Below are 12,432 nucleotides of genomic sequence, written 5' to 3'. Positions count from 1 at the left end.
ATATACTAGTTGGAACTACTATCTGTCAAATACCTTTTCCTTCTAAAGTTGTACGATATCACGAATCGTTGGAACTACTGTCAAATACCTCTTCCTTGTAAAGTTGAAATACGGAGGTAACACATCCATAGTGTTTCCATTTTGAATTGTTACTAAATATTCACAGTGTGCTCTTATAATTTACTAATACACTTAAGTGGCATTAATATCGAGGCATTTGTAACAAGCAAAGCAAAAAATTTCTTGATCTAATTTTCATCTTTGGCTGAATTTTCTTCTATTTTTCATAGATTTTCTTGTTATTCTTCCTAGTTGCTTTCCTTTTGGTCTAATTTGCCTTTGGTTTTGCCATCTGCTCAGCTCTAGCAGGATAAACTATGTCGTTTGATTTTTTTTTTTAATAAGTGTATTTATTTTATTTTTGGCGGCATTGGGTCTTCATTGCTGCGAGCGGGCTTTCTCTAGTTGCGGCGAGCTGGGGCTACTCTTGGTCACGGTGTCCAGGCTTCTCATTGCGGTGGCTTCTCTTGTTGCAGAGCACAGGCTCTAGGCACCCAGGCTTCAGTAGTTGTGGCTCACGGGCTCTAGAGTGCAGGCTCTGTAGTTGTGGCGCACGGGCTTAGTTGCTCCGTGGCATGTGGGATCTTCCTGGACCAGGGCTCGAACCCATGTCCCCTGCATTGGCAGGTGGATTCTTAACCACTGCGCCACCAGGGAAGCCCTTCATTTGATTTTACGTACTTTGAAAAAGCATGGCTGACAGTCACTGAAAACCCCGGAAATCAAAAGTTGCAAAAAACGAAGATAAATGATAATTTAACAAAGCTTTATTCAGGTAGTGCCTTTTCTCAGGATCTCAATCATGTAACAATATGAACTGAAAGTAATCAACTTTCTACAACCTCTAAACTGCATCTAAGCAGTAAAGATTACCGTAAGAAATATTCAACGGTAAACAATACATTCTAAATTTTCCATAAGAAACAAAAGAGGAGAGCAACAGTTAACAATCGGAAGGCTTGCCACAGGCTCAGGGTTTGTGCTCACCACTTCCTATTACTTCATTTAATCCATACAGGCTCCATTCTCATTCATCTTTTTTAACTGATGAAGAAATCTAGGCTTGGAGCCTAGTGGACCCAGATTCCATTACAGGTTTATCAGCCTCCAAAGTCCATGCTCCCGGCCAGAATATTATGCAGCAGCCTCCGAAGTATTTCAAAAGCATTCCATCAAAAAACAGAGGCAGAGCTACTTAAATCACCTTTTAAAGGAATGCATCATTCTAACCATAAAACACTGTTTAACTCCTACCTTTGGTTTTTCAATCCAGTCAAATTTGAATGACCATCTCTTCTTACCTATACTCGTAAGATCAGGATATTTGGCCAGCATCTAAGTTTTCTCTACTGATATAACTTCAATCCCTTTACTAAAATCTCCACACACAATTAGAATCCATTCAGGGAGAGGGTATGAGTCTCTATTAGAATTCCTCCAAAATCCATCTATTCCATTGAGAAATGAGGAAAGACAGTGGGAGGGGAAGGAAGTTCTAAAGAGATAAAAGCAAAAAGGACACACAAGCCTGCCAGGATGAGACTATGTTCTAGTAAAACAGATTCCTGTATCCCTCTTTACAAATACAAGGATAAGGGAGAGCATAATTGCCTACTCAAGTGTATACTGTGACTTCCTTCCAAAGTACAGTGTGGAAAGGAGGGAAAAAGGGTAACTTCATAATGGAGAAACGTGACACTACCAGAGCCAAGTGGTCAGTCAACATCAACAGGCATATGTTGGTGGTATGCATGCTTGACATGATGTGATGGAAATGGCAACTTTACCTATGTGGTCTTCCTCCCAAAAACTCATAACCCCATCTAATCATAAGAAAGATATAAGATAAATTCCAAAGGAGGAGTACTCTACAAAATATCTGACCACTACTCCTCAATACTGTCAAGATCACCAAAACCAAGTCTGAGAAACCATCGCAGCCAAGAGGAACCTCAGGAGACACGACAACTAAAAGTAACGTGAATCTACCCTTGATGGCGTCCTGAACCAGAATAAGGACAATTTGGTTAAAAAAAAAAAAAAAATCTGAAAAAAAAAATAAGGGATCAGTATCGGTCCATTAATTACAACATATGTACCAGACTAATGTGAGATGTTAAGAAGAGAAGAAGCTGGATGCGAGCTATATGGGGACTCTCTGTACTGTCTTCCCGATTTTTCTCTACAACTGTTCTAAAATATAGTCTCTTTGGAAGAAAAAAAAAAAGGATAATGTAAAACGGCAGTAGAATTAAAAAACAAACAAACTTGGACTGGATTTCTTTGGGACACACATTCTCTTGATTCTTTTTACCAACACTGTGGAAAAGATGAAGATTTTGAACCACTAGACTTCAAAACTCACTAAAGGGAAGTAATGGTTATATTTTATCAGAGTCAATGAATAAAATACAATTGGAGGTATTCAGTACTTATATTCTGAAATAAACAAAGAATGACTATCACAAATTTCACTGGTTTCCAAACTTATTTTTAAAAGTTCATTATTGCTAGAATAAGCCTACAAAGCTATATAAATCATAAAATTATAAAAATTCAGAACTGCAGAGAACCTAAGATGCATTCTATGCCAATCTCCTGAATTTACCAAGTGCACTAACAACAAAGGAAGTGATTTGTTCAGTGTCCATCTACCAGTTAGAAGTAACTATGTAAGTCTGGTCTTTCCAACTCCCAATTCTAAGATCTTCCCCTATACAGTAATTCCATTCTGGTTACAGATGTGTCAGAAACAGCCAATGATGTTTTCAAATGACGTTCAGCTACTTAAAGCTCTAAGTGTGTTCTGTGTAAGGGGTATTCTTTGAAGCGGCCCAGGGTGGCAGGAAGGGATGCGGAACTCCCCCAGTGTTTCGAACTCTGCACTCACATCTTCCTTGTACACTGACTTTTATAAAGACAGTTTTCATTTACATTTAGCTCCAATGTTATACATACAAGTAACTCAAAATATGGAGTAGAAAAATTCTGAACTTAGTGCACAATTTATAAACAAACTGTATTTAAACTGCCGCTACTACCTGTGGGTGATCTACAGGGGAGTTCTGCCCCTCACTATCACTGCACCAAGAGAAATGAGGAAAGAATACACATCATGATTACGCAATGACAAGTACAACTGACCCTTGAAAAACACAGGGGTTTAGGGGTGCTGACCCTCCACGACATACAACTTAAAGTCGGCCCTACTCACACACGGTCCCTCCACATCCGAGGTTCCTCTGCATCCACAGATTCAGTCAGCCTCAGATTGTGCAGCACTGTGGTATTTACTACTGGAAAAAGTCTGTGTACAACTGGACCCATGTAGTTCAAACCTGTGTTGTTCACGGATCAACTGTTCTGTGATTAGAAAGCAAATGACCTTGAATTGCTCAGTTAACTTCTAACTGCAAGAATATTTTAGTTCCTAGACTACAATTACTAAATCTAATGTCACTAAGCAAGATAAAGCAAAGCCAGTAAGAATTAGGGTCCCAACTAAAAATGAGTAGCCTCGAATATAAGTACGCTGAAGAGATGCAAACCCTCTTTAGGAGATGATGCTGCAATGTGGGACACCTGGGGTGCTGTAAAACTGTGCTCTGATCGCAGGCTAACAGTGTGGTATGCAGCACAAAACTAAAACTCTGGTTTCCCCCATCTGAACGAGTGCCTTAGAGAGCCCAGCAATGATTATCAACGCACCATTCAGAGTCACCACGATCCCATCTCCACAAGCTCTATCCAGCCCAAAGGAAAACGTCCACACTATTAAAAAGCATTCCTTGGTACCAAGAATGGGGGATTAGGGTTATGAGACAGCTGGTGCCAAGACTTCCTCCTGTTAAGTAAGCCTCTTTCTCTTTTGCTCTAAGTTTAGCGTTAAGAGCATGTAATTCAGTAAGCTCACTGGAGTGGATAAAGATTAGGATAAACTGTGATCCTTCCTCTCTTTAATTTCCCCACTTAATTTCAAATGGCCAACTAAATCGAATGACATAATCTATTTGTACTTGAAAGGTATGTCAATCAGGAAATTCGTAACAGAGCTGACAAGAATGTTACGTTTTCTGGAAGGCAATCTGTATTTATAAAGATAAAATGGAAAGAACACAGATATGAGTGAACAATTTTTATTGAAACCCTCAAAGATTAAAGAGGACCAAATGGTGAGTTTGGGTACCATAACAGAAAATCTCACCTAACTGTACCATCATCCACAGGAATGAACAAACCCAAACACGACAAAATTTAAATTCTCATGTAACTGCTACAAGTGAATGTAAATGAACTAATCATTTTATCATAACCTTTCTTTAATCATATGAAAAAGAAGGGAATTTACATGGCATAACAAAAGATATGCAAAACTTAATGAAACACAATTCTCTTAAAGTTCTCAAACTTATTTTTATAGGATGCAGAATGCACTTGAAATGATTAAATGACTTAAGCTGATTCTTCTTTTATTGCAAACTGTTTTAACATCAGCTTAACCCCCATGCATGGTATTCAAAAAGAACACAGCTTTTGAATTAGAAAGATCACTTAAGTTAAAACGAGGATTGAACTTAGGAAAAGGCTGGGGTTTCTTCTGAAAGGAATCTTCAAGTACCAATATGTATAGAGAAAGAATACTAATTTTGGTTACATTTTCCCCCTTACTGTTAAATATACAAACTATATAATACCTTTCAAAATAAAACACCCACGTAAGATAACTTTAATTAAGAAACATTCAAACCAGATCTTGGAAAAACATTAAGCAAGAAAGTTACTGGGCCAATAATGTCTTAATTTGTGATTACTCAGAACACTGGATCAGTCTCCTGCTCTAGAGCCCAGTTTCTCTCCCTCTTGGTCCCCACAGCTAAGAAACCTTCCATTAGTTGTGCTACTGAGACAACTTCTGATCATCTCACTTAGAGGAAAAACATTTTGCTGTACACTGACAGACCAAGGAGGGAGAGAGAAGAGGCACTCGGAAGAAAATTTAAATGAGGAAAAAAACTGACCAATTGAAAAGTTTTGTTTTGTCTTGGCTTTTTCCCCAAAGGAATGCTGCACCCATTTCACTTAATATTAGAAATCCAGGTTAAAGGCACTGGGATGTACTCCTCACCATGAGTAGACTGCTGAGTTACATTTGACATTTCTGAGTCTGCTATTGCAATCAGCCTGCTTGCTGAGTGTTTCCGTGACATCTCTTACACAGAAACCTAATATAAATTAAACAAGTTTCAATCCGTGTATAATGTAACTAGTTTTATAAAAATATTCAGAGTTGCTAATAAAGCACCAAGAAGAAGAGAACCTCAGAGAGAAGACTCAGATCCTTTCCACAAGGTCACCCCTGTACAGTTTTCTCTAACAGGACCTCCCGAGTGACAGTGTCCCCTCTCTGACATGTCCTACCTATATAATCCTAGGGATGCAGAACGCTGCTGTGGTGACTATACCCAAATGCCAATTTTCATTACAAATAGTTACGAGACATGTTACTACAAGATTTCATGGCTTACTCTTAAAAAAGGTAAAATAGGTGCAATTTTCCTTTAAGAAAGTCTTTATTTTGTAATATACTATTAACATTTTGATGTTCCCTTCAGTAAACACTGGTAACTATCCTGGGACTACCAAAGCACTGTGAAGTAGCTACAATTTAGCTACAAATACTGTATTGGTTTTCGCTTGAATACAGTATTTGTACATTTTAAGAAAACATTGTACAAAAAAAAAATCACACAAATGAAAGCCTCAAAGAAATATCTGTCACTAAATTTTGAATCAAAGTGACCAAAGACCATAGTAAATGAAAACATTTCTAAACATGATGTAAACATAAGTGGAGTAAATGCAAAACATCAAGGTACTCAAATCTACTGTATTGCTATTTTCATCCTTAACATATCTTTCTACATAGCTTTCTCCTTTTGGAACAGTAATATAAGGGGCAGTACATTATTTCATAACCATGTGCCATCAGATCAGTTAATACAGATGTCTGACACATATTATACAAAATCAATTTGTTTCAAGATACAAAATTAATGTTGATATGTAATTAACGAAAAAAATAAGATGTTAAAAAGATAACTATAAGAATACCCAGATATATGCTGTATTCCCATTTATATAGATCTGATCAATAAAACATCAACACATTCACTTAGATACTGATTTAATCCATGGATCAAGGCCATATTTTCAAATATTTTAAGGATGCCAGGACACTGCAAAAGCTGGAGAAAGGAGTTGAGGAACAATATATGCTTGCTAAACAAGAACTATGTTTATTTAGCTAGTGAATACCTAGAGTAATAAATTTTTTACTTCATGATAGCAATCAGGCTCGCAAACACCCAGAAATAGGAATTAAGGGTTTTAAATGTAGTTATAAAGGTCATAAAAAGTCTGATTAGACTGAGGTACATTACTCAAAATTTTGAGATTCATTAAGTGGTAGCAAACAAAATAATTCCTCAGACAAATGCACATTTTTCAGTATACATATTACTGGGGGAAGGAGGGGAGAAGAATGTGCATTAACTGGTGAAATCCACCAAGCTGCATATCAATATTCTGTTACACCAAACAGTTTGAAGACAAGGGAAATGTTCTAATATAATCTCAGATTATGTTTCATTTGGCTAAAATAGAGCATAAGGTTGCTTTGCCATATTAAAAGTTTACTACAATAATTTTCACATAAACATTTAGACTTGAACTCCAGGACTAAATATGGCATGATTATTTTGCTTTTAATCTGTCAAATAGCTAAAAATTGACAATTTAAAAACTACAACAAAGAAAAAGTTGAAGCAGTGTGACTCTTACATCATTGAACCACTTCTAATGGTTAACTGTTAGTATTTAACAAATTCAAAGAGTTAATGAATCCTTGCATTCATTCAGTCTTCTGTGCCTTAGCTAGGATGCATAATTACAAAAGACAGCAGATACTGGTAAAAGCTTCAGGACAGAAAGTGCTTGACGAAGTTACAGTTCTCAAGTGTGTTTGGTGAGAGTATAAGGGCAGACGCGCTGATGAAAACCATTACAAGGAGAGTCAGTTCTGTGTTAGAGTTCAAAGATGTCACCTTAAGCAGAAAAAAGCTTTAATAACGTCTTCTTTGACTTATTAGGCATTTCCAGAGTCTACATCATTAGTGTTGTATAATTCTAACAGGACATCTTCATATGGTTATTGTTTGTTTCTATTTCTCTCCTGAAAGAAAAGCACAAAGACCTTTAACAAAACACCATCATTATTTAATGATTTAAACTATATGCATTTATAATGTAAACCATCTCCATAAGAAGTTCTTCAAATACTAATTTTCAAGTAATTAGCTAAAAACGATTTACTATTACCTATACACACCTCAGTGTGATTACCACAAACCATTTTAAAATAAAGAAGTCCAAACACAAAGACCTAGTTCGGGAGATTATAGGTCCTCACCACAGCTCTGTTTTCCCACAGAATTTTGTTTAGGTGAGACTATTACAATAATGTCTTTCTAGCCCTTTCAGTGAGTTCTTGATGGTGAGGTATCAAAACAGACCAGAAGTCCTCTGAAGCAATTTGAAAACTATTGGCCGAGGTAGGGTTAGGAGGAAAGGAAAAGAGTTGCATTAAACTGCATTAAATTAAGCTTTCAGTATTAACTTAAAAAAAAAACAACAAAAAAAAACACTGAATCACAAGCTTCCTCCATATCCTACTCTCAGATTCAGCATAACTTTTCACATGAAGAAATATTAATAATACTTATTATTATAATTTCTTTTAAGAAAGCAGAAACCCCTTGAACGTAAGTTGAGTGACGTTTTCATGATGTTTATTAACCAAATTATCCACATGTAATACTTATCCTTGAAAAAAAGGATGACTAGCACTCTGCATGCCTGTCAAGTGGATGCATTACGTAGTTTGTTTGTGCCACCATCTGCTTTAATGTGTCATCACTGGTTCTCATACTTTAGCAAGCATCAGAATCACCTGAATGGCTGTGGAAACACTCACTATTGGGCCGCAAAGGTCTGAAGCTGAACTTGTGAGCCTGCAGTTCTAACGAGTTCAAGGTGATCCTAATACTGCTGGTCCAAGGACCACACTGAAAGCCACTGTGTCTAACACATTATAAGACTCTCTATTTGTGGTTTCACTACTCCCACTTTTCTATAAGTAACACATGCTCCATAATAAATATGTATATACTTTGCCAATGGTCAAATTAATGTCCCATCCCCTGTGACACCATCAGAAAACTGTATTTTAAATTCCAAAGAGGGCACTTCCCTGGTGGCGCAGTTGTTAAGAACCCGCCTGCTAATGCAGGGGACATGGGTTCAAGCCCTGGTCCAGGAAGATCTCACATGCCGTGGAGCAACTAAGCCCGTGCACCACAACTACTGAGCTTGCGCTGTAGAGCTCTCGAGCCACAACTACTGAAGCCTGCGCGCCTAGAGCCCGTGCTCCACACAAGAGAAGCCACCACAATGAAGAGTATCCCCCGCTCGCTGCAACTACAGAAAGCCCGGGCGCAGCAACAAAGACCCAACACAGCAATCAATCAATCAATTTATAAAAATAAATTCCAAAGAGAACTTTAAGTTCTTTGTTACTAAAGTCCTTTCTTTTTCATCTTTATATATTCCTAGACTAGAATAACAGTATTTAATACAGAAAGCTAACAAATAAATGCCCTACTATAAGATAACTACAAATGAATTATTTCATACACCCATAAGCATCAGTGAGATATTCCTAAAGAAAAAAACAAAAATGAAAACAGACACACAGCCAGCTAATTAATCATGTTTCCAAAGGATAAACAAAAACAAAAATCCAACAACATAAACAAAGGAAAAACAAGACAAAAAAAGAATTTGGAACCAGGAATCTGTAGTCTAATTTTACAAAGGCCCTAAAGCTTTTAAAAAACCAGCCTAAACATAAAGGAAATTTATTTCTCAGCTGAAGGAAACAGATTTGTATGAGAAATGTTGAAGCCTGCTTTAATTAGCTGGATATAAAACACTGTATTACAGATGAAGCAAAAAGTGGTAACAGCTCACTGCTTATTCCTCCCCATGAAATGACTGATCAAAACTAGAGAAATTCATCAACTCCATGAAAAACCCCAAAACTACAGAAAAAAAGGGCAATACTACTTAAGGATAAGCTAGACAAAGAGAGGTTTAACCTGAGGGAGATGATTAGGTATATGAATGAGGACCATGTTTTATTTAAATAGAAGTTAGAGATGCTGTTTCATTTTGAACTGTAATCAATTATGGCACCTTTAACTGAATCAGTAAAATATACAGATTAAATCTATGTACATAATGCATAACTTCTAACTCAGTGGACAGGAAAAGAGAAAAATTTTAAAAACTCCTTTCCTGTGCTAGGACAGGAAAGGAGGGAGAGGGGAGCTTGAAAGATCTAGGTGAACTAGAAAGCACAAAACATAAAATGGCAGAAATACACATTTATATTATTTATACATTTTTATCAAGCAATCAAAAAATGGAGGTTCATTAACGAAAACACAAAAGAGCTCAAAATTAAAAAAAGAAATCTAGTTACACATGATTTACAAGAAATTTACCCTAAACATAAAACAAGCCAAATGAAGACTTAGTCAACTATATTAATATCAGATAAAGTGGATTCTAATGCAAAAACCACTGAGGCAGAAACCACTACATACTGAGTAAGAAACATTTTTTATAAAAAGCTGTAACAGTATTAAACTAAAAATACAACTTTACATATATTAAAAGTTTTCAGAATTACAAAGAAAACCTGACAGGTTCCTAATTATAGCAGGAGAATTTAACACATTTCTCTTAGTAATTGATAAAGCAGACAAGTTAATGAAAATAAAGACTGAATATACAGAATACAGAAAACGGAGCCAAATCATTACAGGGTCCACAATGAACCACCACAGAAAGGAACTATATGCCAGACCAGAAAACCAATCTAAATACCAAAGAGTCAGTATCATACATAGCATATTTTCTGACATCAATTTTAACAGCAAAACAGGTAACAACAAACAAAATCTTACCACATTTGGAAAATCTAAAACACATTTCTAAAAGTCTCCCAAAAAATCATAACAAAAATTCAAAATTTTTTACACCAGTACAATATAAATATACTAAATCTAATAAGCCCTGAAAAATAAAATTAGAAATTTAATGTATAGAATTTAAAAAAACATTTTTTTAAAACTGAAAAATAATGAGCTCATCATCCAACTCAATATGTTAGGAAGTAAGTAGCATTGAGTCCCCCAAAGTAAAATGAATCAAATAAGACAGCAGGAGAAAATAATGAAACAGAAAACAAAGATAAAGAGAGCCTAGGAGAACAAAAATAAAAACTGGTGTTTGGGGGGTAAAAGAAGCTGACAATAGAAAAATCTCTGGAAAGACTGATTTAAAAAAAAATGAATCATAAATAATATCGTGAAGACTCACACAGCTAAAAAAAATTAAAATAATATTAATGCCAATACGAAAAAAAGCTTAAAACAACTTCCTAAAAATAAAATTTACCAAAACAAATTCAAGAATACAAAGAAAACTTGAAGACTTATAATAACTAAAGAACTTTAACCAACAATTAAAAATCTAACCCAAAGAAAAACTCCCAGGCTCATGTGGTTTCACAAGAATTCTGTACTTATACCAACTGTTCCAGAGACTAGAAAAAGGAGTATTTCCTGATGTATCTTGAGGTTGGCAACACTTTGATACTACCTTCAGAAAAGCAGGAGAAAACTGAGTCCAGTCTCACTTGTCAGAAGGACCTCTTAAGGGCTGTTCTGATGGTAACGGAGTGTATAGAGGAGCAAAAGTAGAAGCACGAAGGCCAGTAAGGAGGCTAGCACAATCATCATCCAGTACAATAATAATAATAATGGAGGATGGAGAGCTAGTGGAAAGTGTTTAGATTCTGGATCTATTCTGAAAGCAGACCCAATAAGACTTACTGATAGATTGGTTAGATATGGAGTGTGAAAGAGGAATATTGCGAATTAGTCCAGTATTGTTGGCCTGAACTGGAAGGGCGGACAGTGGTGCCCTCTACAAAGAGGGAGAAGGAAGACTCTAACATTCTTGATCCTTCTGCATGACCACACTATAGTAAAGAACTACTTTACAAAGATTCCAGTGCCCACATTTGCATTTGATGCTTTATTGTGTGTCAAGTTTAAGAAAAGAGCAGATGCAGTCTAATAATAAAAAACTATTCATCTGTACCAAAGATCAAATAACCTCAAAGTGTACTATAAAATGGAAGTTAGGAAGGAGGTCAAATAGTGAAAATGGTGGAGGACAGTCATAACATGTGTTAGTTTAGGTGGTCCAAATGAGAGTAAAAACAGGGTTCTAAAACTTAAGACTAATTCATGCTTTGAGCTGTGATTTAGTTTCGGCAAAATAACATCACTCATCACACTAAATTTTTTGTTTATGTGCAGTTTTATTTTGGTTTTAGAGTTTTCACTTAATTTTATGTTTAAGTAATACAAGTAATAAAATTACAAGAAAAAAAGCATAAAGATCAAAAAGAAATAAAACGGTCTCTATTTGCAGATGATATGATCTGTTAGGCAGAAAATCCTAAGGATGTTCTATTAGAACTACTAGAACTATTAAGTGAATTTAGCAAGGTCACACAATATAGGACATTTCTATTGATATAAAATTGTAGCAAACAACTGGGAAGACTGAAAATACAAATTACATTCACAATAGCAGTAAAAATTATATAAAATACTTAGAAACAAATTCAGTAAGAGCCATGTGGTTTTCAACAGTGAAAACTACAAAATTTTACTGAGAGAAATTATGTCTGTCTCTCCAAGACCTCTGAGTTCTACAAAGAAAGGGTTATTGGGGCTTCCCTGGTGGTACAGAGGTTAAGAATCCGCCTGCCAATGCAGGGGACATGGGTTCGAGCCCTGGTCTGGGAAGATTCCCACGTGCCACGGAGCAACTAAGCCCGTGCGCCACAACTACTGAGGCCTTGCACCACAACTACTGAAGCCCATGCGCCTAGAGCCCGTGCTCCACGAGAAGCCACCGCAATAAGAAGCCCACGCACCGTAACGAAGAGTAGCCCCCGTTCGCCGCAACTAGAGAAAGCCCGCGCGCAGCAACGAAGACCCAACGCAACCAAAAATAAATAAATAAAATAAATAAATTTTAAAAAGAATAAGAGCTATTTATCTTAAGTGGCTTACTGGTAACCTTTAATATTTATCTGTTGAATGAATAAGGGAACAGTTAAAAAAAGAACACGCAGGCTCTAAATATATGGTGATAAAGGTTGACTAGAAC

General features: G+C 36.3%; 1 protein-coding gene across 18 annotated transcripts in view; it reads right to left on the bottom strand.

Moving 5' to 3' along the window:
- Positions 1 to 12,432, bottom strand: part of YTHDF3 (YTH N6-methyladenosine RNA binding protein F3) — a 44,210-nt gene that overhangs the window by 6,681 nt on the left and 25,097 nt on the right. Inside the window, exon 7 of one of the 18 annotated variants that reach the window (XM_073794431.1) lies at positions 4,183 to 7,291. The exons of the other annotated variants lie outside the window; for them this stretch is intronic. Coding sequence (XP_073650532.1) covers positions 7,268 to 7,291 — 24 coding nt within the window. The 3' untranslated portion in view covers positions 4,183 to 7,267. Of the gene's footprint in view, positions 1 to 4,182; positions 7,292 to 12,432 lie in introns of those variants that run through there. 18 annotated transcript variants of the gene reach the window in all.

This window comes from Tursiops truncatus, chromosome 17 (assembly GCF_011762595.2).
Source record: "Tursiops truncatus isolate mTurTru1 chromosome 17, mTurTru1.mat.Y, whole genome shotgun sequence".
In the NCBI taxonomy this organism is placed as follows: Eukaryota; Metazoa; Chordata; class Mammalia; order Artiodactyla; family Delphinidae; genus Tursiops; species Tursiops truncatus.
Note: the sequence above shows the minus strand (reverse complement) of the source record. Positions and strands in the feature narration are given on the sequence as shown.